General features: G+C 37.6%; 1 protein-coding gene across 5 annotated transcripts in view; it reads right to left on the reverse strand.

Annotated features, from left to right (window-relative positions):
• MYO16 (myosin XVI) overlaps positions 1-22,292 on the reverse strand; it is a 377,180-nt gene that overhangs the window by 219,743 nt on the left and 135,145 nt on the right. For all 5 annotated transcript variants that reach the window (XM_032100576.1, XM_032100572.1, XM_032100573.1 and 2 more), the window contains exon 4: positions 20,985-21,128. In XM_032100576.1, the coding sequence (XP_031956467.1) occupies positions 20,985-21,128 (144 nt within the window). The remainder of the gene's footprint in view (positions 1-20,984; positions 21,129-22,292) is intronic.

Here is a 22,292-nt window from a genome sequence, read left to right on the forward strand (position 1 = left end):
TTATTAACCTATTTTTAGTCAATTCTACGTACTCCATATGTATATAACAGTATGCACTTATATACATGCAAATATAGAAACATTTACATAGTATTCTCTCATCTATGTTCATCAATTTCCTACAAGGAAAGGGTAGCATTTTTTTCATTAACAGCTGAACAATTCACTTTTTCATTTTTTTTTTTTTAATATAACTACATGATTTACAAACTGCTCCTTTTTATAAAATGCCATTAACCATGGACATAGACCAAGATTAAATGTAGTTCTTCACAAAATATTTTTGCATTTTACTTTCTGTGACATTAGTTCAGTTTTTACCCCTTTATTGACCTACTTTTTCACATTAATTCCACAAAAAGGTTTTGCACATTGAAGGATACCCAAGGTTTACACACACACACACATATCTGCATGTTCTCATGTATGCCACAGTTACTGTGCTGACAGTACATCCTTCCCAAAGTCCTTAGTGCATGATCAGTTAAAAAGAAAGCCACAGTAATCAGGATATCATGCTCCATTTGTTTGAGAACAAGCAAACATACAGGAAATCCCACATGCTCATGGGCTCCATGGTGCCATGCAATCTTGCTCTCTAACCTCATTGGCTTTGTTCCAGTTTAGCCAAATTTAGAAATATATCCTCTGAGAGAAGGCACAACCACCCCTCCCCACCAGGTTCAGGAAAAATAAATTTTCCTCAAAGGAAAGTGAAGGAGATAAAAACTATTTATTTAACAAACACACGGGAAAGGAAAATAATGCTAAGTAATAAAATCTTCCGCTGTGGAGGAAAAATCTGGGAAAGTGTTAGAGTCCTCCCTTTGGTCTCCTTGGAGCTGGGGCTTGGCCCAGGGCCAGGCCCTCTGTGCCCAGTGGAAAGTCCTCCTGATGTGCTCTGAGGTTGAAAGCAGTCCAGCAGAAAAGGGAGAAAATTTGAAAGTCCAGGGAAGGAAAAAAAAGTTCAACCCTCAGTCTCTCTCTGGAGAAAAAGCAGCTGAACAACTGGCCAAAAGCCGACTGGAAAGTAGCGAGCCAGGTGCTTCCCTCCACTCTCGCTCTCCTGCTGCAGCTGAAAAAAAAAAAAATCTCTATCTCTGTGTGACCTTGAACAAGCTGCAAACTGCTTTGAAAAAGTTTTGCTCAGCTCTTCCTTCCCCCTCTCAGGCTCAGTTTAAAGGCATAGAAAGGCACAAGAATTAATTTCTGGGCAGAGGGCAGTGATATGGGATACACATCATAAAGTCACCCCAAGACAGGCTTACATAAATTTTCATTCAAGATACCAAATCCCACAAATCCAGCTGGCTCCTCATTGTGGCTCCTATTAGATTTGTTTGAATCTCATTCATTAACAAAGCAAAAGGAATAAAGTTGCTCTGCACAGTGTTGTGGTTTAGGTCATTAGCACTGGATACCACTTTACACAAATTCACAATGCTGAACAGACGAGGAATAGTTCTCAAGGCAAAGCTAAAAAAAAAAAAGTTGAAGACTTCACCACATTAGCTAACCACAGACAACGAAATAAAACATTAAGTGAGATTGAGCAGCTGCTCTCAGTTCAAAAGCCTGTCTTCCTTCCAACTAATTTCAACAACAGATTTTTGTAGGCAGAAAATTATTTCACAGAAATAACAATACAGCTACTAGAAGAGCTGGGGAAAAAAAGTTTTTAGTGATTACAATTATAGATCCTCCACTGACAGTTCCCCTACCTGCCACCATCATAATTGAGTTTTGCCTGCTTAGTAAGAAGAAAACTGACAGACACAAGCTGGGTAACCTCTTTTATGTTCTCTTTATGAGCCTAGAACCATCTAGAAGCTATTTTACTAAATCTAAATATTGTCTCTCAGAATATTGATTGCCGTCTTAATACTTTCATTTTAACTTTTTTCCACATAAACCTTTAAGAAAGCCCCTTCCCCATGACACCACAGATTCTTAAGGTATTTGGAAGATAGATAACCAATTTCTATACACTCCAGAGTAAAGAAAAGATTCCTGTTCCAGAACAAAACGTCAAAAGAAACCCATGAAAAAGGCTGACTCAGGGCTAGAAGTCTACCATGAAGGATACATATTTCTAAATATTTACTTTTACTATTCCTCCCCCTGGGCTTGGCAGAGAAAGAATAGGGATCACAAATGTTCATAGGCTATCTACAAAGATATGTAAGTTCAGTACTGTCTACGGCAAAGAGTAGAGTCACTTCAAAGCTGTTCTAGCTTCAGTTTTGGCTTTATTGACCCTTAATGTAGCTTGCCAAATGGAAAGAAAAAAAAAAAAAGACAACATACTCCCTTTGTGGAAGACAAGAGTGGGTCTGATAGAAAATCATTCCCCAAGTAGGGATATCTGCTATGCAACTAACCCTAGCAGCCCCCTTCCTTTCTTACATCTTGAAGAAAAGCAAGTGAGTGGAAATTTCATCTGTACAAAAACAAGCCTTTAAAATCCCTTTCTTTGTCCTTCATAGGGCAATTTCCATCACTGCAGTCTGAGGGGGACACACCTGATACTTTATTAAACGGGAATTTCAATAACTCCAGGCTGATGACTTGAGCTTCAAAGTACTACATTTTACAAATTATAAACTATAGCTTCTCTCAGGTGGTTAAGTTACTTGCAGTTAGTTAAGGTCCACATCAAAACACCACCATCCCTCCACCATAATGGCAGGTATAATTTTCCAAAATAAAAGGTTTTTATCAATAAATTCTTATTTATTGAAACCTGAACTATTAAAAGTATTGAAGAAATGCAAACAGGGGCCTTGAGTTTCCAAATTGAAATTATTTTCTTCCTTTGTTTCCAGAGAATCTCTTAGCAAAATAATCTCAACAAGGACCCAAACTCCATACCTATACATACAAATTCAGAACTAAAATCTGTGGATCACAAACCAAAGTAACAACTCTTAGGTACACTAACAAATGTTTCATGCATGCCTTGCATGGGCTTGTGCAGCTATAGAGAAAATTCAGGGAACAAATCATACAGCTCAGCTGATTTCCTTCACAGCAGGGCATCATGCTAAGGTGTATTCATGAAAACCAATTCTCCCTTAATAAAATTAGAAAAACTTCTCACTTCCTTTTACCTGAACTTGCAGAGAGCATAGTTCTGCAAACTGGGCTAGCCCAGCGCACCATTTATAGGACTCCTTCCATAGCCTTGAATCAATGGTTACCTGCAGCAGGAGTTTCCACCTCTCACACAGGAAAGATACTGATGATCCCTGTCTGCAATATTTGTTCTGTTCCAGGGCTTTCAACACTGTAAGAATTGCTGTCTATAAATCCATGCCTGTCACATTACCAAAACTATTCTTTCACATGGAGTAGGAACTGTCTGCCATCTGGATAAGCTTAACTTGTGATATAATAAAGGTTTGAATTAATTTTCGGCATGCCTGATCCCACCCACATCATAAAAACACAAACACAAAGCTCAATCCCTTATGTCTGTGATGACACAGCCTTCAGAATCAAAGCTGAATTCAGAGCCTTTTAAGTGCCCTCCAGGCATATAAAATAAACTGAAGAGGATAGAACACATATCACCACAAAAACACTTTCACAAAATCAGGAGATAATGCAGTGCTGAAAATTTTATGCCAATACCCTGACATAATTGCTAAAATAGATGCATTTGTATTGATACAAATTTATGTTATGCTGCTAGTACTCACTTATTTCCATCATAGGTACATGTTAAACCAGTCAAAGAATGATCATACAAATGTTGTTTGACATTCACCCATCCTTGTGTAAGTAAAGTATTTCAGCTGCTCTGTGGATACAAGTTCTTTATTTCATGGCACTTCTGGGTTCCATGTTGCAAAAATGGGCACCAAAATCTGAATATGCAACCTAATCTCTCATCAAAGCAGACTTGATTTCTTGTTATAGCCTAGAAATGAGGATTTAGGGGTGCATGCCTGTGACAAAGAACATCACAGTTTTCCAAAAATCCCAGGCATTTATCTCTGTGGCACGCTGGGTAAGAAAGGATAAAAGCATGTGCCAATGCAGTGTCTGTTCATAAGAAAACACTGTATAGTTGCATATATATAAGATCACCAATGCCTACAAAAATCCCCAATTTTATTTCAAAATACAATTCTTGGTTGTTGAATTACTTCACAAAAATAGTAAGAATAGTACTTAAAAATCATCAAAGTTCCACAATCTTTTAGGCAATCATTTAGTTCATGAATAAAGCATTTTCCTCCTTAAACTAATAGAATGTAGGCAATGTCAGTTCACAGAAAAGATTTTCAGTAGAGTTAAAAAAAAAAAAAATGGCTGTCATGGCACATATTACAGATTGCTTAACAGGCATAGTCTGTTTGACTAATGCATTCAGAAGATAAAAGAATTAGCACTGATGACTGAAAACTAAAGACCAACATTTTCCCATCTGTTTGTGCACCATAGGGACTTAAATTCCACTCATCAGCTGGAAGGCATGGAAAAGGCAAAGAAAATCCCACTCTGTTCCAGTACTGAACACTTCTGATAACACTGCAGAAGCATAGCAGAAGCGTAGCATGTTTTCAACAGCATCTTTCAAAGTAAAATACAACTAAGTATGCAGTTAGGAAATTAAAAGGCAAAGTCTACTTATCCAGAAGTGATCAAATAGAAAGTAATGTACATTTCTCAAGTTACCACTATTTCCATGCCCTAGAACTACAGCATTCATGAGGATTGGGGAACATTCTATTAATTCTAAATGCATATAGATTTGTACTTGGATCTTAATTAGACAGCAAGTTGTCTTTCATGGTGGTTCTTCATATTCTGAATCCTAGCACACATCACCAATGTTTCTCGAAATTTAAGGTCTTAATTTCTAAGTTAAATATAGTCTGGTTTCCTTGACTTAGCTTTGCCTCAAGGAATTATTCTTATTTTCTCTCTTCTCCCACACAAATATCTGGAAATGCTGAGAATCATCCATCTAGTTTGACTAGAAATTGGAAGAACGGAATTATTTTTGTTATATCCATTTCTGTTTCTTAACTTCCATACTTCATTCTGAAGTTTTTCAATGACTTCAACTGATCATTCTTAACATAATGAAAATCTCTAGCTCAAATGCATGACCAAATTTTGCCATACAGTTTGAACACTAGTTGCTTCAGGCTCAGTGTGTCTTCATATGTAATCACTGCTGGTCCTACATCTGTGAGGAAACAGGACTTAATATTTTTTCTCTTACTTTTATTGGCTAGATGTGCATTCAGGCATGAGACATTTTAGTTTAGCCACAGTGTGGGGCAAGAGAATCTATAGTGTCTGGTGGGACACGCCATAGGCAGAACACGCTCAAGTTCAATTCTAGGGCTCCCACATAGCTATGAGTTTAAACATCCAATTCTCCAGTCTCTGCACATAAGCTTTACTCAATCAGAAATTACAGGAACCAATCTTACTCTCAGGATATGCATATGCACTTGTCTTAATATAATATCAATATTTCAATACTCTACCCACCAAAATTTTTCCTTACATTAAAAAAAGGGTATTACATTAAAGAGCAGCTAATGAAGAATTATATGTCTCTTATTTTCATCTCCAAAGCGAAGCACAAAAAGAAAAGAAAATAACTGTGTTTCTTTCTTACTTTCCTACTTTATGGAGGCACCTCTTGCACAGTTTCAGTGAGAGCTCCTCCAAAAAGAGACAAAAAGATTGGCATCAGAAGGGCTCTAAGAGCATGAAGACACTCCTCCTTTTAGCTTAGTATGCAAAAAAAAATAATTTTATTTGGAATAATTACATGAATTGGATGTACCTGTTTGAATATCACAAAAATAAGTTGACATATTTTTTAACTCTTTTAATCAAACCATTTTATCTGAAAGCATGGGAGAAAAAGGGAAGACATTTCAGAATTTATTTTCTCACTGAAATGTCATATTTTTATTGAAAGTGAAGGTAGACTAAAGAATTGAAGAAATTACAGAAAAATCGACTCATTATATATCACAAAGAAAAGTTCTCTTTGCCTAGAATAGCATTCTCATTCTGTTCTATTACGAAGACACTGCAGCAAAAATCCAAAAGATCAGAATGAGGTCAACGAAAAGGGTAGTTGAAGTACTGAAGGAGTGGTATTTGACTTGATATTGCCAGCTCTCAAATTATTTGGCAAGAAAAGGGAATTAGAAAGGAAACTTCAAAGAGCATTGATGACTAAAGACTAAAATTTCCCCATCTGTTTCTGCACATGGGATTTGCAAACTTCCCATCAGTAGCAGAGCTTATGGAAAAAAATGAAATTATTTGAGCACTGAATGCCTCTGATAACAGCATAGAAGCACACTTTCTTCTAATTTTATTTTAATTGTAATCATCAAAAATTTTGACAGGCATAGAGAAAAATGATCAGTCCCTGTCTTATAATACTGCAACAAAAGGTCACTTTTTGAAATTATTGCCTTTTATTTTTAGAAAAAATGGAAATAAATTCTCCTTCATACAGCAGGGAGTGAGCCTTTGGAACTGCCTGTCAAAAAGTCTTTTAATCTCACACCACAGTTAGAGTTAACAATTACTTTATAACCATTGACCAAGCTTGTAATTACATACGGTCAAACAAACCTCATGCTTTAGGAATTAAAAAGATCACTCCCTGGGGTTAGCAAGAACTGTCATTTGAGTTCAAAATTGGACAGTTAGTAAGGCCTAGCTTTATTGTAGGCAAAATGGAGATAGGAAGCATCCTCTGATGATCCACTACTGTACTGATAAGTACAAATAAAATAGAAGACATCGAGGTTAAAGTTTTACTAATATGTTTCCTTACAAAGTTCTATGTGTTTGTATATATATACATGCATTTATATGGGAAAGTGGTCACACACACACACACATATATATACACACACTCTCCAAAAAAAACTGCTGGAGAAAGTTCTGCTTAGTAGCTTCACTTAAAAGGGTTTCCACCCCTGACCCACCACAGACGAGGGCAGAAAAAACAAAAGAACCACATGGCTGCAAAGAAAGGAAGTTAATTTTGATGGCTCAGTTAAGATTGAAACTTGTTTTTTGAAGAGCTTGTAGTTTACAAGTTCAGTGTAAATCACATAAATGGTAGAAAGTCTTGGGGCAAAACTCAAGGCCCAGTTTAACATGATAGTCTTCTCCTTAATCCCCATGGTTTGGGAAGCCATCTTCTCTTCCTTTCTATGCACACCCTCATATCCATGTCTGTAGTTATGTAACTTGGGAAATACAGATGCTGAATGTTTCGATTCTCATTCTCCAACCCATTTTGAGATTACTGACACAAACACACACACATATATGTACACGTGTGTGTGTGTGCAAATTAAATGCACTTCAAATGGCACACATAAGTAAATAATACTACTTCAGGCATGACATCAGATATTACCATTTTATTAATGCAGAGAAAAAAGTCAGTCTATGTTAATGTATATACACACAGTAAAAATAAAGAAAATCTGTATTACATGTCTCTGCTGTAAAAAGCAAGAAAATAAACAGTATGCAATAAATGATAGCTGTGTACAGCATATAGTTTCTGCAAAGATAAATGTATCATGCAAGGAAGTAAGAGTACAAAACTGCTATTTTAACTCAGTTAATTTGCATTTTTGTTGTGAGACAGATTCATTATGTTGATTGATAACATCAACATGTTCCCAAGTGTACAGGGAAGGGACTGTACAGTAGCTTAATCTGCACTCAGGATGATTCTGTCTTGCTGGTTAGTAATTAACTCTAGATCCTCTAGAAACAAATCATTGTGTGAAATACGAAATCTATTTAGGAAGTTTAGTATGCCAGTCACCTTAACACAAAACTGGCTTCTCAGAGCATCAGTGTATAGTTAGAGAACTCACCAGAAAAGCAGTTAATCACTTTCCTGTGCCTGGGTAATGAACAAAGTGTGGTAGACACAAAAATCTTTCAGTCATAGAAAGCAGTAACTTGCTGTGTGGGACTGCAACAAATGAGTCCCTAATAAAACTGTGGGGGAAATATACACTCATGCCAAATTTTGACATTGATTCTATGGCAAGAAAACCATGCTTATAAATCCTAGCAGTACAAGTATAACCACAGCTGACATTTATATATTAACCAAACATAAAACTCCAGGTTTATTTGCAATAATTGGTCTCTGTGGATTAATGCATATATTGGAAAAGTGACGGAATTTTACACAAAGTTGAAATAAACACTTCAAAGACATAATGCTATGTCACCCATCAAGGATTTATATACTTGTTTTATCAGACAAATTTTTTCCTCATCTTCATAATGTGTAATCTCAGCAGTCAATGATGAAGTAATAGGCATTAATCTATCAACTGCCTATCACCTTGCCAAGAAACAATTGTCCATAATCATTCCCCTACCATTCTCTGGTCTTCATTTCAGAAAATGAATTTTTCCACCTTCCAGTACTGTCTTAATTTTAAGGAACACCCTTCTTGCCAATAAATGCAAGTCAGTAATCTTGAAGTATTCACTTTAATTCAACAAATACTTTCCATTTTTTAACAATTGGAAAAATATTATTTACTGTGTTTTAAAAATTCACAATATATCATAGTTTCTAATAGGAGTAATTTGAAATTAAGGCAAGTCTGATTTGATAAACTTTGATTTCAAACAGCTGAAGATGCAGCTGTTACTCAGAAGTAATACAAAGGCTAGTTTTCTCCTGTGCTTTCATAAGCCAGCTTTTATACATTTTCCAACATCCTTTTAGCCTTTCATCCTTGCAGACAGCAACCACATCTTGCTCAAGCTTATAATCAAAACAGAAAAAATAAAGTACATCCAACTTTCCATTATTTTTCTTTTCATGGCTTTAACTCCTACACTTCACTATCCAACCCAGTTTCATTATTTTATACTGTTCTACACTGAACTGAATTACCTACTTTTTCCACTCATAGTCTATACCAATTATTCTAGATTTGGAAGGTCAATGCTTTTCCTTCACCTTTCCTATTCTAACTGAAAAGTCTTCAAACACATGAGCAAATGTGAGTCTTTTAATGACCTTCATGTCACCTCATTTATTACCTGCACTAAACCTGCACTGTTATAATTTGCCTAAACCATCTGCTTTCAATACCTAAGCCAGTTTTTCCTGCAGCAGTTTTCTTTTCAACGACTTTACACATCAATCTTTATGGTGGCATATCAAGATAAGCTGTCCTTGAACTTTTGATAAATTGTATCAGTGCTGCATTTTCCCCTACTAGCTCACTCAGAAATTCAAGAATTCATGGAGATTCATTTGATGGCTCTTTTTTCACACGTTCATGCTCCCAAGCCCTTCTAAATTATGCATTACAAACTATGCCATAGTGATACTTCATTCCAGTATTTCTGAAATGAAAACACACAAAAAGCCATATAAGACTGAGAGGGTAGGCTGCTGGTTTGAGTGGTTTGGGGCTTTTTTTAGCATCGGGGGACAGCTCTTATGAAAATAACTAATATATTAAATATTGTAATAAAATAATTTTTACTTTATTAATTAATGGTAAAAAAACTTTTTACTCTGCAGTAATAATAACAACAGCAACAACAAATGGGGTGCCTCACAATTATTTTTAATGAGAAAAATTGGGTTTAATACCTCATCTTTTTAAAAAAATTGGCTTCAATCCTAATGATATGGTGATTCAAGGTCTGGTTCTAAGTTCAGTGTACTTCAATACTTGCTGCCAAAATCCATCCCAGCTGGAAAACGTAGCTCACAAAGATATATAGATCCAAACAGAAGAAGTCCATTGCTTGTCATGATTACTAAATTATACTGACTTTCCTATCCCATGTAACAATTAAACAGATGTTTTTATTGAAATTTAGCTAGGAAATTTCCATCTTCCCTGATGTCAGCCACTTGGTCTTGTCAACTAATGAGAAGGTGATGCATTTTAATGTTTAACATAAAATGGTTCAGAACCCACTGAAACTCCAGAAATTTTTAAAAAATGCTAGGAAATTCTGTTTCCAAGGGGTTTTTTTATCTACAAATACAAGAGCTTTTATAGGTGAAACGCATAATTTTCAGCAACAAATTCATATAACAATGGAGAAGCTTCAAAACACCTCTTTTCAAAATGCTCTCCCCACATCATGCTTCTTTTGAAAAGCAGTTACTTTCCTATTCATAGTTAAACCATCACCTTTGCTTTGAAAGGACTAAGTGTGCTTATTTTTACAAAAAATATCTGCTAGATAGCATACCACTCTCCACAACTTTTCATCACAGAAAAGGTCACCAAATCAGGCACCTTTTGTTTTTCATAAAAGAAAAATGTGGAGGGAATCTTTTAAGCCACTTGCCCATTTAGTGAGGGTTAGTTTAGTTAAAACTAAGTAACAAAATACATAAATCCACACAACCAGGCATTCACAAACTGCAACTCATCACAATGCACTGCAAGAGGATGAATGAGTGCCAGCCCCTCTTCAATGTGGAGCACCCCTTCCCTCTGGACACCTTGCCTACTGCTCATAACACAGTTCCCTCTGACCTATGGGTGGAGTAAGGGTGGCTTTAGCTATTAGTAAAGCTTAACTTCTTCCTTATATTTTTTAGATAAAAATAAATAACTACAGAAGTTCTAATAATCCCAATTAATCACCCTGTGCACCTCTTGGGGCATGCATTCACTTGGAAGACCACAGCACTAGACTTCGCATATTCAGATTTTCACATTTCCAAATATTTCTTATATTTGTATAGCTCCTGACAAAACCTGACAGACAGTAAGAATGTACAACTCAACAGGAACTACTAAATAATTTCAAGCAAATGTCACCAAAAGATTGTTTTTTAGCACTTCTATTTCCATTCTATAATTATTTCCCTGATTAATCAAGCTCCTTCAACTGGCATATTTCTCATATGTTGGCCTTCTCATACCTTATTGAGGTAATATTCAGGTTTATGAACCAGTCTGCAGTTTCTCTTACAAATACTTCTGAGGCACACAATTAATTACAGATCTAAATGACATTATCAACTTACTTCCAGAGACTAAACACCTAGCTTTGGGGCCTTGGGGTTTCCTTCCTTGAGAAAGAAAAGCTGGGGTTTTTTTTTCCTTTGATTTCATACTAGTCCATTATGTATTTTGCTTTCAAATATCTGGAAACAGTACCAAAAACAAACAAATAGAACTATTTAAAACGCTTGAAAAACAGTATGTTTGCCCAGTACTTAACTTCTCATTCTGAACAGCATTCTTCCATGAACTTTTCTCCTGTCTATTTTTGGGCTATAGAAATTTAGCTTAGTCTGACTGGCATCAACTATCTACCACATAACTTTACTTGCTATTGTTCACTATGTTATGTTTTTAATATCCTCTCTATGTTACTTTATTGTCTTAAGAACACAATCAGAATAATTATATCTACACCGCCCTCTGAACAGCTGTCATGTGGAAATATACCACTAGAATGGGTCTCCTGAAGCATCACTTTGGTAATGCACGTAACACATAACACATAACCTCATTCAGAAATTTAAGATCAATTTTAAAGCCAGTTAGGGTTTGGGTTTGGTTTTTTTTTAATCCCTATTACTCCTGCATGGAATGCTGCTTTCCAACATATCTCCTAACATTAAGAAAGTTTAGTTTAATTTCTGTCTTAAGTTTATTGTTGGACACTTTTGCAATCATTTGCTTTCATGCTAGCAGTAACTTCAGGTTTTAAAAACTTTTTTTACCTCTTCCTCTATTCTGATATATTTAGAGAAATTTTTACAACCTCCCTGTTTTGTTTTTTTTAAGTATAACAAATTATTTTTACTCACTTCTCTTAAGATAAGCTTTTTACTCCCGCGCTTATCCTTGCAAGATTTCTTGGTACAATTTACCATTCTTGAACACGGCTGTAGATAGCTAACTGCAGGCTGTCATTCCTTGGACAGTGGCAACAACACTCTTCCCCTTCACTTGGAAGCATCTTCATTCCAACAAAACCAAGAATCTGTTTTTCCCCACCTGAAGTTACAGGTTTGCAGCATACAATTGTCTTAAAACTCACTAAAGGTCTGAGATCTTTTCTCTTATTTCCAGCTGGTGGTTCCTGAGCATATCACAGAAATGTCTGTTGCTCAGAGTATGACCTTGTACTTTGTACACTTAAATGTAAAGCCATTTTTATTAAGTCTTCAAAAATACCCTATTATTTCTGCATGATATTGTAATCCTCACCCCAACAGATAAGATACTGCAGCATTGTCTTCAACACATTTCATTATCATACTCCTATTTTTCCTCTCAAGGTTAAGACCGAAAACTCTAAATAAAATAACATCATAGGACCCATTCTAATGAAACCTCAGCAACCCTTGGGCCCATTTCTGTCTTAATAGCTAGGCTGTTGTCATGTTACCAAGTTCTTCACTAACAAGCAGCTTTTCCCTTCTGCAATTTAACTAAGTTTTCCCCAATTCCCTAGCTACTCCATGAGCAACTCACAGAATAATTATGTCAGTGATTCAAGCAGAGGCTGCTTGGCATAATGAATGAATTTCACCTTCTACAAATATCCCCCAGTGGTGGAACATCCCCAGACCATCTTCTTCATAGCACGAAACTATGTTTACTGAAGATCAAAGCCAGATGTTGATTTTTATTATCTTGTCATTCCTTGATCCTCTTTCTCTGGGGAAAAAGAGAATTAGTGTGAAGCTGATCCAAAAAATTCCCCATTTTTGGGCAGGTTGTCCATCTCTCAGCATACTTTTCCTGACCTGCTCCAGCCAAAATTGGGGGTGATATTTTTCCAACAGGTCTAACTCTCTTTTACCTCCACGAGTTTTTATTTTCTGGAAATGCTCTGATGCTAAGAACTCCAAAGTATACAGATCTGCTGCTTAATAGCCATGGTCTATGTCCTAAGTCTCATCCCCAACCCCAAATGTTTTCCACCTGGACATAGGAAGGGAGGAAGCTGGGGGGAGGGATGAAAGGAGGCAGAGAGGGAAAGTGTGTGTGTGTGAGAGTGACTTCTAGACATCAAATAAGTATTTACAGACTCTTCAGTCTTAGTTTCTGCGGCTACTTCCCATGTAAAAAGGCTTTGATTTATCCCATGATTTAGCATTCCTTGTACTGTGAACTACAGATTCTATTTCACTGGTTATTTCTCCTGTCAACTGAAGTTCAATGCTATTTCTTTTCTCTTTATATTATCCTCATTTCTTTTCTAGGCTATCTCATTACCTTCATGATAGTTCTCAAAGTCAAATGCTTTGACCATTTTGCTGTATCCACTTAGGTTCCTGTTCTTATCTCTCCTTGGACTACCTTCAGTGCTGCATCACCAGCTAGCTTCATCCCTTTTCCCCAGTCTTTTTGGAGAAAGACTAATATTTCTACAGTTTCCCTCGAGTGTTGCCATCTGGTGTTCAGCAACTCATTAAAAGGCATCACCTAAATTAGTTAATTAGTGGCCTTCATCTAGGTTAGTTCTGTGTTATCCCAGCCAGCAATGATGAAAGGCTGTAAGCCAGTAGTACACACCCTGAAAGTTCCCTCCTACACTTCTCACAGATCCACCAGCCTCTGCAAACTGCGAGTGAATTCAAATAGATACCCACACCTTTCACAGAAAAAACCTGCTATTTAAAGTTTCTTACTACTACTCTAGAAAGACAGAAGAATCATTTTTCTTCCAGGCCACATATCATTTATACTATAAACCGTTAACCACTGTCTCCTCACGACCTCTAACTGCTCTTCATTCTGTCCCCTTCCCTGCTTCCTCTCATATGGACTCAAAGGAGGAAGTCATACTGAGCAAGATTGAGTGGGAGGACAGAATTGCTTCCTCTGAGGAAGTAATTGCTTCTGGAACTATGAAATAGATCTTTCTTTACATTCTAAAGATAGTGGTATTTGGATCATTCCTCTCCGCTTGTTAACACAGTCTGAATGCAGTTGCAAGAACAAGGGCAAAATAGCTATGTAACTGCTGTCTGATTACATGACTTTGGATACGTGCCATTATCAACTGTGTGGGGGAGCAGAAGAGAGTTACAGCCCCATAAAGACTTCTTTTCTACTCCCACCAGGAAGTCTGTTCCTGTATATTTTTTCCAGTAAAAATACATCCGCTTTTGGAAAAGGGAATTTATGCCAAAATCAAAAGTGGATTACCCATACAGTGGATGGCATTATATACCTGACATTGTTCATCTATTGTTGCTGTATATCTAATGAATGATTCTATGGTAACTCCCTTTTGCACACTGCTATGCACAGATTTTTCTAAGTTCTTAAATAGGGGAGAGAAAAAATATGCAGCTTCAATTTTTTTTTTTTTTAATTTGTACTTTTAGCCTTCTACGCCAGATTTGCATTTTGTGCTTCAATTCTATGTTCCAAAAAGCACATGATAAAACATACTTAATTAGTTAGCAGACAGAAGGTACACTTACTTTTCCTAGTAAGGTCAATAAAAAGAATGTATTAAAATTTTTCTGAGGACGTACTACTGATCTCTGCTTTTCTAGTTAATTAACTGCCACGTTTATCACAGTAATGCTTTCAGATCTATGAAAGAATAAATAAAGAATAAATCTCTACTGTGCAACTGCTGTACAATCTCCATCTTCCTAATTTCATCTAACAATATCTGCACTGAAGATAGTGAAAATGTAACATTCATGTTGCCCACTAAAAGGTACCTCCTTACAATAATAAAATAAAGAGAAGTACACCATAAAAACATATTCTCATCAACTTTCTTTTTCTCTGTTGCTCTCAGCCTTAGGTCAGTGAACATCAGAAGATTTCATGATTCTTTGGGAGTGGGGAGGAGGGAAACAAAACACCCCCCAAACCAAAAAGAAAGATACATTAATAAAGAAAAATCAGTTATCAACTTGTAATGTGTGAGCCAGACTGTACAGCTCCATGATGATTACCTGTGCTATGCTCTGAAATTAAAGTGTCGTAAGCAGCAAGTCATAAAGAAACCTGTGGTTAGCAGCACAGCCATGGTTATCTTGAGAAAAAGAACTAAACGTGGGAGCTCAATAGGACTGTGAACCCTTTAATAAATAGCTAAGCATCATGTTTCAAAAATTGAGAGAAAAGAATGGGTCAGGATCCAGAAAAATATATCATGGAATTGCAGAGACTTGAATCAGAATTTGACCAGTCATATTTTTACAATTTAATTTTCCAATGCTTTTGGAGTGGATGAACTGAGGAGGAGGTGGGGTGGCTAAACTGCTTGGCTTCCTTTGCCTTTTTAATGATCCAGTGCTGATCCTCTAAAACACAGAATTCATGATAATAAATAATGCAGAGTGATCAAAAATTAAAAGAAAATGCAACGTTCTACAAAGTGGTATTTTTATCGATATACCCTACTGCCTTAATAGCCAATGTTAATATAGAACATTGCAACAGTATCAATGTTTACCCCATGTGGGCAGGTTCTGGCTGGGACTGAGTAATTTTCTTCACAGTAGCCAATGTGGGGCTGTGTTGGAGAGGGTGTTGATACCACAGGGATGTTTTAGCTATTGCTGAGCAGCACTTACACAGAACCAAGGCCTCTTCTGTTCCTCACCTCACCCCACCAATGCAGGCTGGAGGTGCAAAGGAGCTGGGAGGGGACACAGAAGGGACAGCTGGCCCCAACTGTTCAGAGTGATATCCCACACCATATGGCCTCATGATCAACATATAAAGCTGGGAAAAGAAGGAGGAAGGAGGAGGATGTTCAGAGTGATGGCATTTGTCTTCCTAAGACACCATTACGTGTGATGGAGCCCAGCTTCCCTGGAGATGGCTGAACACCTGCCTGCTGATAGGATGCAGTGAATTATTTTTTCTTTTGCTTTGCTTATGTGTGCAGTTTGTGCTTAACCTATTAAACTGTCTTTCTCTCAGCCCACAGGTTTTCTCACTTTCACGCTTCCGATTCTTTCCCCCATCCTGACCTGGGTGGAGTGAACAAGAGACAGTGTGGGGCTGAGCTGTCATGACAAGAAGATAGTTTGAACAGTGCACAGGTCAAGTGAAGGTTACCCACTCTTATGTATCAATTAAAAGTATCTGAAGCTAAAAATTGTCTTTTGTGGAGGAACAATTAGACTGCAGGTGATGGGTACAGGTTTAAAGCTGCAGCCATTTCAAGGGATACTGAGAGGACTAAACACTTGCTACAGCTAACAAAGAGGAAGCAGCATCTAAATACTGGTGCACAGACATTCTGTAACTCTGGCAGCATAGGACAAGGAACACTGGCTACTAAGCTACAAATCTTGGCTAGTGTTTCAATTCAATATAGAACAAGTGCAGGAAATTAATATAAAATAAAATGTTGCAATGCACCCAAAATGATGCAAAATGACCACACCCAACCGGATGAACCTGCTGACAGAGCATCCAGTCCTGAGCCTTCCAAAGTGAGGAATGACAGAGAAGATACTTCCAATAAATCTGGTTGCTGTTCATACTCTCTTAAGAGATTTCATGTGGGCACAAATGTATACAAGCCTACACACATTTGTTCTTAAATGAAAGGCACTTTAGCATTCTCTTCAACTTCAGTTTTCTTCATACAAAATCCATGAAAAGCAATTCCCTATGCCACAGGGAGAATAGGCAAGGCTGATTTGGTCAAGAAGTGACCGATGAACGTGACCTTTCCTACCTCATCGGCATGTACAGCAGCCAGACCCTATGGATCACTTCTGATCTCTGCAGCTCCTCACGTGCTGCCCCAGGGTAAGTTCCTCACTCACTGACTGTTTAGCAGACACGGGATGGATCTCCTGGCTGTTCAGTTCAGGGCTCCCCCGCCCCTTGCTGACAGCTACAAACTGAGAAGACAAAAATATGTCCCTGGAAAGCTATACCACCTAGGGTAAAGTGTTGGAAATTATGGAAAGAAATAGCTTCAAGCATTTCATTCTGCATCTATTCCAAAAACAGTGCTCACAACCCCAATAGCCCTCTAACAGGGCACGACAGCAGATTACCACATTACAAACAGCTACAGCTCCTCCTAGTTTGCAGTGAACGAGCTTTGATTTTGTCATTGCTATCCACCAGAGCAAAGAAATTGTGAGTTACCACACCTAAGATGATGAATGACAAGTCACTATCTTGTCTCAGACAGAGAAAAATGAAGACCACCAAAAGTGGGGTAAAGTCAGAAACTGGGCATGTTTAAGTAAATCTTCATTGATAGCCTTCTGAGATCTACATATACCATATATATATATATATATATTTTTTTTTTTTTTTTTTCCTCCTTCAGGAAATGTTTTGAAGTCCTCACTGAGGAAATCTCCACTGGCTTCTGTGACAGTTTTCCAGAAATCAGAATTGAACAACTAAAGGACCATGCTGTTACCTTTTAGGTGACATATTTAAAACAGAAAATATTGTATTGTCTGGCCTATAAAGTCAGTCCAGAAGAAATATTTATTTTAAAGTAATTCCTGAGGTTACAAGAAGTGTTATTTTTTCTTCCAATGAAAATCGGTGGCATAATAGAAGCTGACTGTAGTTCATACTGGCATTATCGAGGCTCATGCTGCACATTAGATATGGTCCATGAAACACTCTAACCTGAAGGCAAAGTAATTTCTAATGTGAATTGCTCATGCAAAGGCAATTCAGAATTGTGAAAAATAAGTCTCTCCAACCTCAATTTTCATCTTTACTTTGTCAAATATTATTAAAGATAGCATTAATGTCATGGTTCAAAAACTACTGCTTACCTAAGAATATTTCCCTTCCTCTGCCATCTCTTTAAAAATCTTTAAATCTAAAAATTTAAAAATCTTTATTTTGACTTTAGAAGGGAGAGTATAAAGTTATTATTTATCCAGTCAAGGAAATTCTGCCTTTAAATGTGCTGACCACCTAAATTGTGGGCAAATTTATCAGAAGTTATTGCAAATAATATGGACAATTCAAACTTTATCTGCAAAAATACATATGGGTGTACCTCTGCTTATTGAGATTTTAATATATTAGATAACCTATTCACACCAAATTATCAGAGAGTACTTAGAACCTTCACATGAAGGCAACTTGTAACCAACAGAGACTGTCTTGGGGTGACTTTATGATTTGTATCCCATATCGCTGCCCTCTGCCCAGAAATTAACTCTTGTGCCTTTCCATGCCTTTAAACTGAGCCTGAGAGGGGGAAGGAAAAACTGAGCAAAACTTTTTCAAAGCAGTTTGCAGCTTGTTCAAGGTCACACAGAGAGAGAGACTTTTTTTTCCCAGCCAGCTTTCAACCAGTTTTTTTTCAGTTTTTTTTTCTTCTTCTCCGGAGAGAGACTGAGAGTTGAACTTTTTTTTCCTTCCCTGGAATTTCGGATTTTTCCCTTTTTCCGTGGATTGCTTTAATATCAGAGCACATCAGGAGGACTTTCCACCGAGCACAGAGGGCCTGGCCCTGGGCCAAGCCCCAGCTCCAAGGAGACCAAAGGGAGGACTCTAACACTTTCCCAGATTTTTCCTCCACAGCGGAAGATTTTATTATTTAGCATTATATCCTTTTCCTGTGTGTTTGTCAAACAAATAGTTTTTGTCTCTTTCACTTTCCTTCGAGGAGAATTTTTTTTTCCCTGAACCTGGTGGGGGGAGGGGTGGTTGTGCCTTCTCTCAGAGGATATATTTCTAAATTTCACCAAACCGGAACAGGGACCAAATCAAATAACACTCAAATGATGGGCAATGGAAAATTATTTTTGATATAACCCTGTATAGAAATACTTGAGGTTTAATAAGATCGAGCTTCTTGCAAAAACAAGACGAAAATTTTATGAGTGTCCTCTATAACCTCAACTACTCATATTAATGACAACAACAGCACTGCATTCAGAACTTCTGAAAATTCCCCCTATTACAAGAGTTTCCCATAGTACAGGAGTTTGTATAAATGAACTGTTCATTTATATATAGAAAGGATACACAGGCTTCAGAGGGATCTACATTGGACAGATCAAGGTAATACAAGAGATAAAACATTACTGGAAATTTTATCCTTTGTTTGCAAAGAGTAATGACAATGTTTAAAATCAGGTGTCTGGTTTTATTTGTTGTTTTGGTTTTGTTTTTTTGGTTTTTTAACTGTACAGGTTGCCCCGTGAGTCTGGAGTTTCCGTCCTTGAAGATTTGGTCCTGGGCAAACTCTTGTCTGAGCAGATGGAATGGACTAAATAATCTCCCACAGAGATTTCATGAAAGGTGTTATCAAGGATACAGTCTAAAAGTATTTCTCCTTTCCCTTTACTTGTAACATTGAAATACAATTATAAGTATGATAAGAAATGCTGAGCTTGGAATGACCTATTTAAAACATAAAAATTTAAAAATGATACAAAAATATTAAAAAATTTTAAGTCAGACTGTGAACTGTTCCTGCACTAGTTTTAAAGAGCAATATTACGTGGACTGAGAGAAACAGCTGCATTAATATCTTTGCATAAAACTAGAGGTTCATGCTCCTAGGAATGGAAGCACAAAACAGAACCAGAGAATCATTTAGGTTGGAAAGGACATTTAAGATCATCGAGTCCAACCATTAACTCAGCATTGCCAAGTCCACCACTAAACCATGGCCCTATCTGTCACATCTACACACCTTTTAAATACTTCCAGGGATGTTGACTCTGCCATTTCTATGGACCGCTGTTGCAGTGGGGATCCTGCAACACGCATATATCAAACCAGGAGTCCCGTGGAAAGGAAATATATATGGACAGACAGATTCTTGCTAGATGTTTCAGAGATGTTTATTTCTCCGGCCGCATGGCCGGAGCTCTGCTGAGGAACTGTTCCAGTCACGGGACCAAGGGTCCTTCTGCCCGCGCAGGGAACACAAACCAACCAATGGGAACGAGGCTGAGCAGGGGCAGGGAAACCCCGTGTCTGTGCCCTCAGGGCCCCTCTCCCAGGGCTACATGGCAGGGGAGGGACCCCAACAGACCGCCTATTCCAATGCTGACTACTCTTTCAGCACAGAAAGCTTTCCCTAATATCACATCTAAACATCCCCTGGTTCGACTTGAAGCCATTTCCTCTTGTCCTCTTGCTTGCTATCTGGCAGGAGGGGCCAACCCCTGCCTTGCTACAACCTCCTTTCAGGTTTTCTCTGAGCCTTTTCTTCTCTGTCCTAAACAATCCCAGCTCCTTCAGCTGCTTTTCATAGGACTTGTGGTCCAGATCCTTCCTCAGCTCTGCTGCCTTTCCCTAGACTTGCTCCAGATCCTCAATAGCTTTCTTGTAGTGAGGGGCCCTAACCTAAACACACAATTTGAGGTGCGGCCTCACCAGTGCTGAGTACAGGGCGACAATCACTGCCCCGGTCCTACTGGCCACACTATTGCTGACACAGGCCAGGATGCCACTGGCCTTCTTGGCCACCTGGGCACACTTCTCTACAGAGGCTGAATTCCATATCTATTATATATTGGACAAACTCAGCACTAGAAAGTCGAAGTTGTTTATATCAATATTAAATTTGTCTTATTTTGACCATGTCCACAAGCACTTTTTTATGAATACTGAGTATAAGTGAGCCAATATTTCCTTTTCAGAGGAAGGTTTTTATAAGATTGTCTGAGAACTCAACTGTTAACAGAAAGTGACAAGGAGAAAAGAAAAGAAATTGTCTGAATATCCCATTTGGTACTGAGTGCTTATCAGCGATATAAGCTCCTGACCACACAGAAGAAATAGGAGATACTTGACATTGATGTTTGCAATTTATTCTCATTGAAGTCCTAAACATGTCTTCTAAAATCCTGAGCACCAAAACAATGTCAAGAAAAAACCAAACACGATATATGCTTTCACTGATATGATTAATAGCAATATGTTGCATTCATACAGCAGTTTCAGACCTGAGGGTGCTACATTCTGTCTCCTTTTCAATCACACAATGCATTGGATTGCTTTACTTACTAATAGCAGTAGCAGGATGATATCAGGATTATCACAGGCACAGGCTACATGCATTGACGTCCAAAAATCCTCATCTTGATGATTTACATTTACTCCTCTGTCAATTAGAATTTCTGCAGCAAATGCATTATCATAGCGAGCACACTAGAAGAAAAAAGAGCAGATTAGGGATGGTGTTTTCCTCAGTGTACAAATAAATTTATTACATATGATTTAAACTGGGAGGATGACGCACTGTAGTTAAGCCGCTGTGTTTATAGGGAACAACAGCTGAGAAATCTATAGAAATAACTGTGTGGAGATTACCAGTTCCATGTGCATGATTCACAGACTCCCTTATTTCCTGTATGAAATCTGCTGAATCTACAGTAAGGACGGGGCTTTTTTCTGTTCTATATTGTCATTCCAAATTAGTGCACAGGCATCAGTGCATGATGATCACATCATGAGTAGAGGCATCTAAGTATATGTACACCCACACATACATATGTCCACACACACATGAATTTCTGCCTTCTGCGAAGTTCACGGCAATAATACACCCCTCTTCATACCCCACTTCTATTTCCAACTCACTAACTATACTGATTCCTGTTCAAGCCTCTCTGTCAGATAAATACTGCTCACACTAAGGGTGTTTTTGTGGGGTGGAGGGATGCACATCTGTATGTGTGCACGTTTCTACACCTTGGTCATGCTCACAAATTTTAGTAGAAAAGAAAAAAATGGCCTAGACATTGTTTTGACCTTGCTCCTCTGTCACATTTGTGACTTTTTATGCATAGGTTATGGATAATACCTTAAAAGACAATCAGGGCACCTCAGTTAAGATCCTTAAGACTTACACACAATCTCAGTAACTCTTTAGAGACTTATTTTAATCTGGCATGGAAGCCAGGACACTAAAGGAAGTGAGGAAGAAAGAAAAGTGTGTAACTGGATTTGACTGTGAAGTCAAGATATAGCTGAGATCTTCAGCTGAATGCAGCAGCTGCATGTTCCCCTGCATTCATAAACAGACATAACCCAGAAGATGAATGTTAATTCCATCAGGATAAAAGAAGTTCTGCCCTAAATGATTTCCAGATATACTGACCATTAAATTAGAGAACAGAAATTAAGTTCTGATGTATTTCCTTTAACTTACCAGGCAGCTCTAGATATAGTTTTGTTTTGTTGCATCAGTATCATTCATTGTATCAGTACAACTTAAATTGAGCTGTTCTATATTGAAATTTTAACAAATCAGAGGTAAGGCACTTTATATTACAGATCAGCATAATCTAACATTAACCACAATTTCAAGGC

This window comes from Corvus moneduloides, chromosome 2 (assembly GCF_009650955.1).
Source record: "Corvus moneduloides isolate bCorMon1 chromosome 2, bCorMon1.pri, whole genome shotgun sequence".
NCBI lineage: Eukaryota > Metazoa > Chordata > Aves > Passeriformes > Corvidae > Corvus > Corvus moneduloides.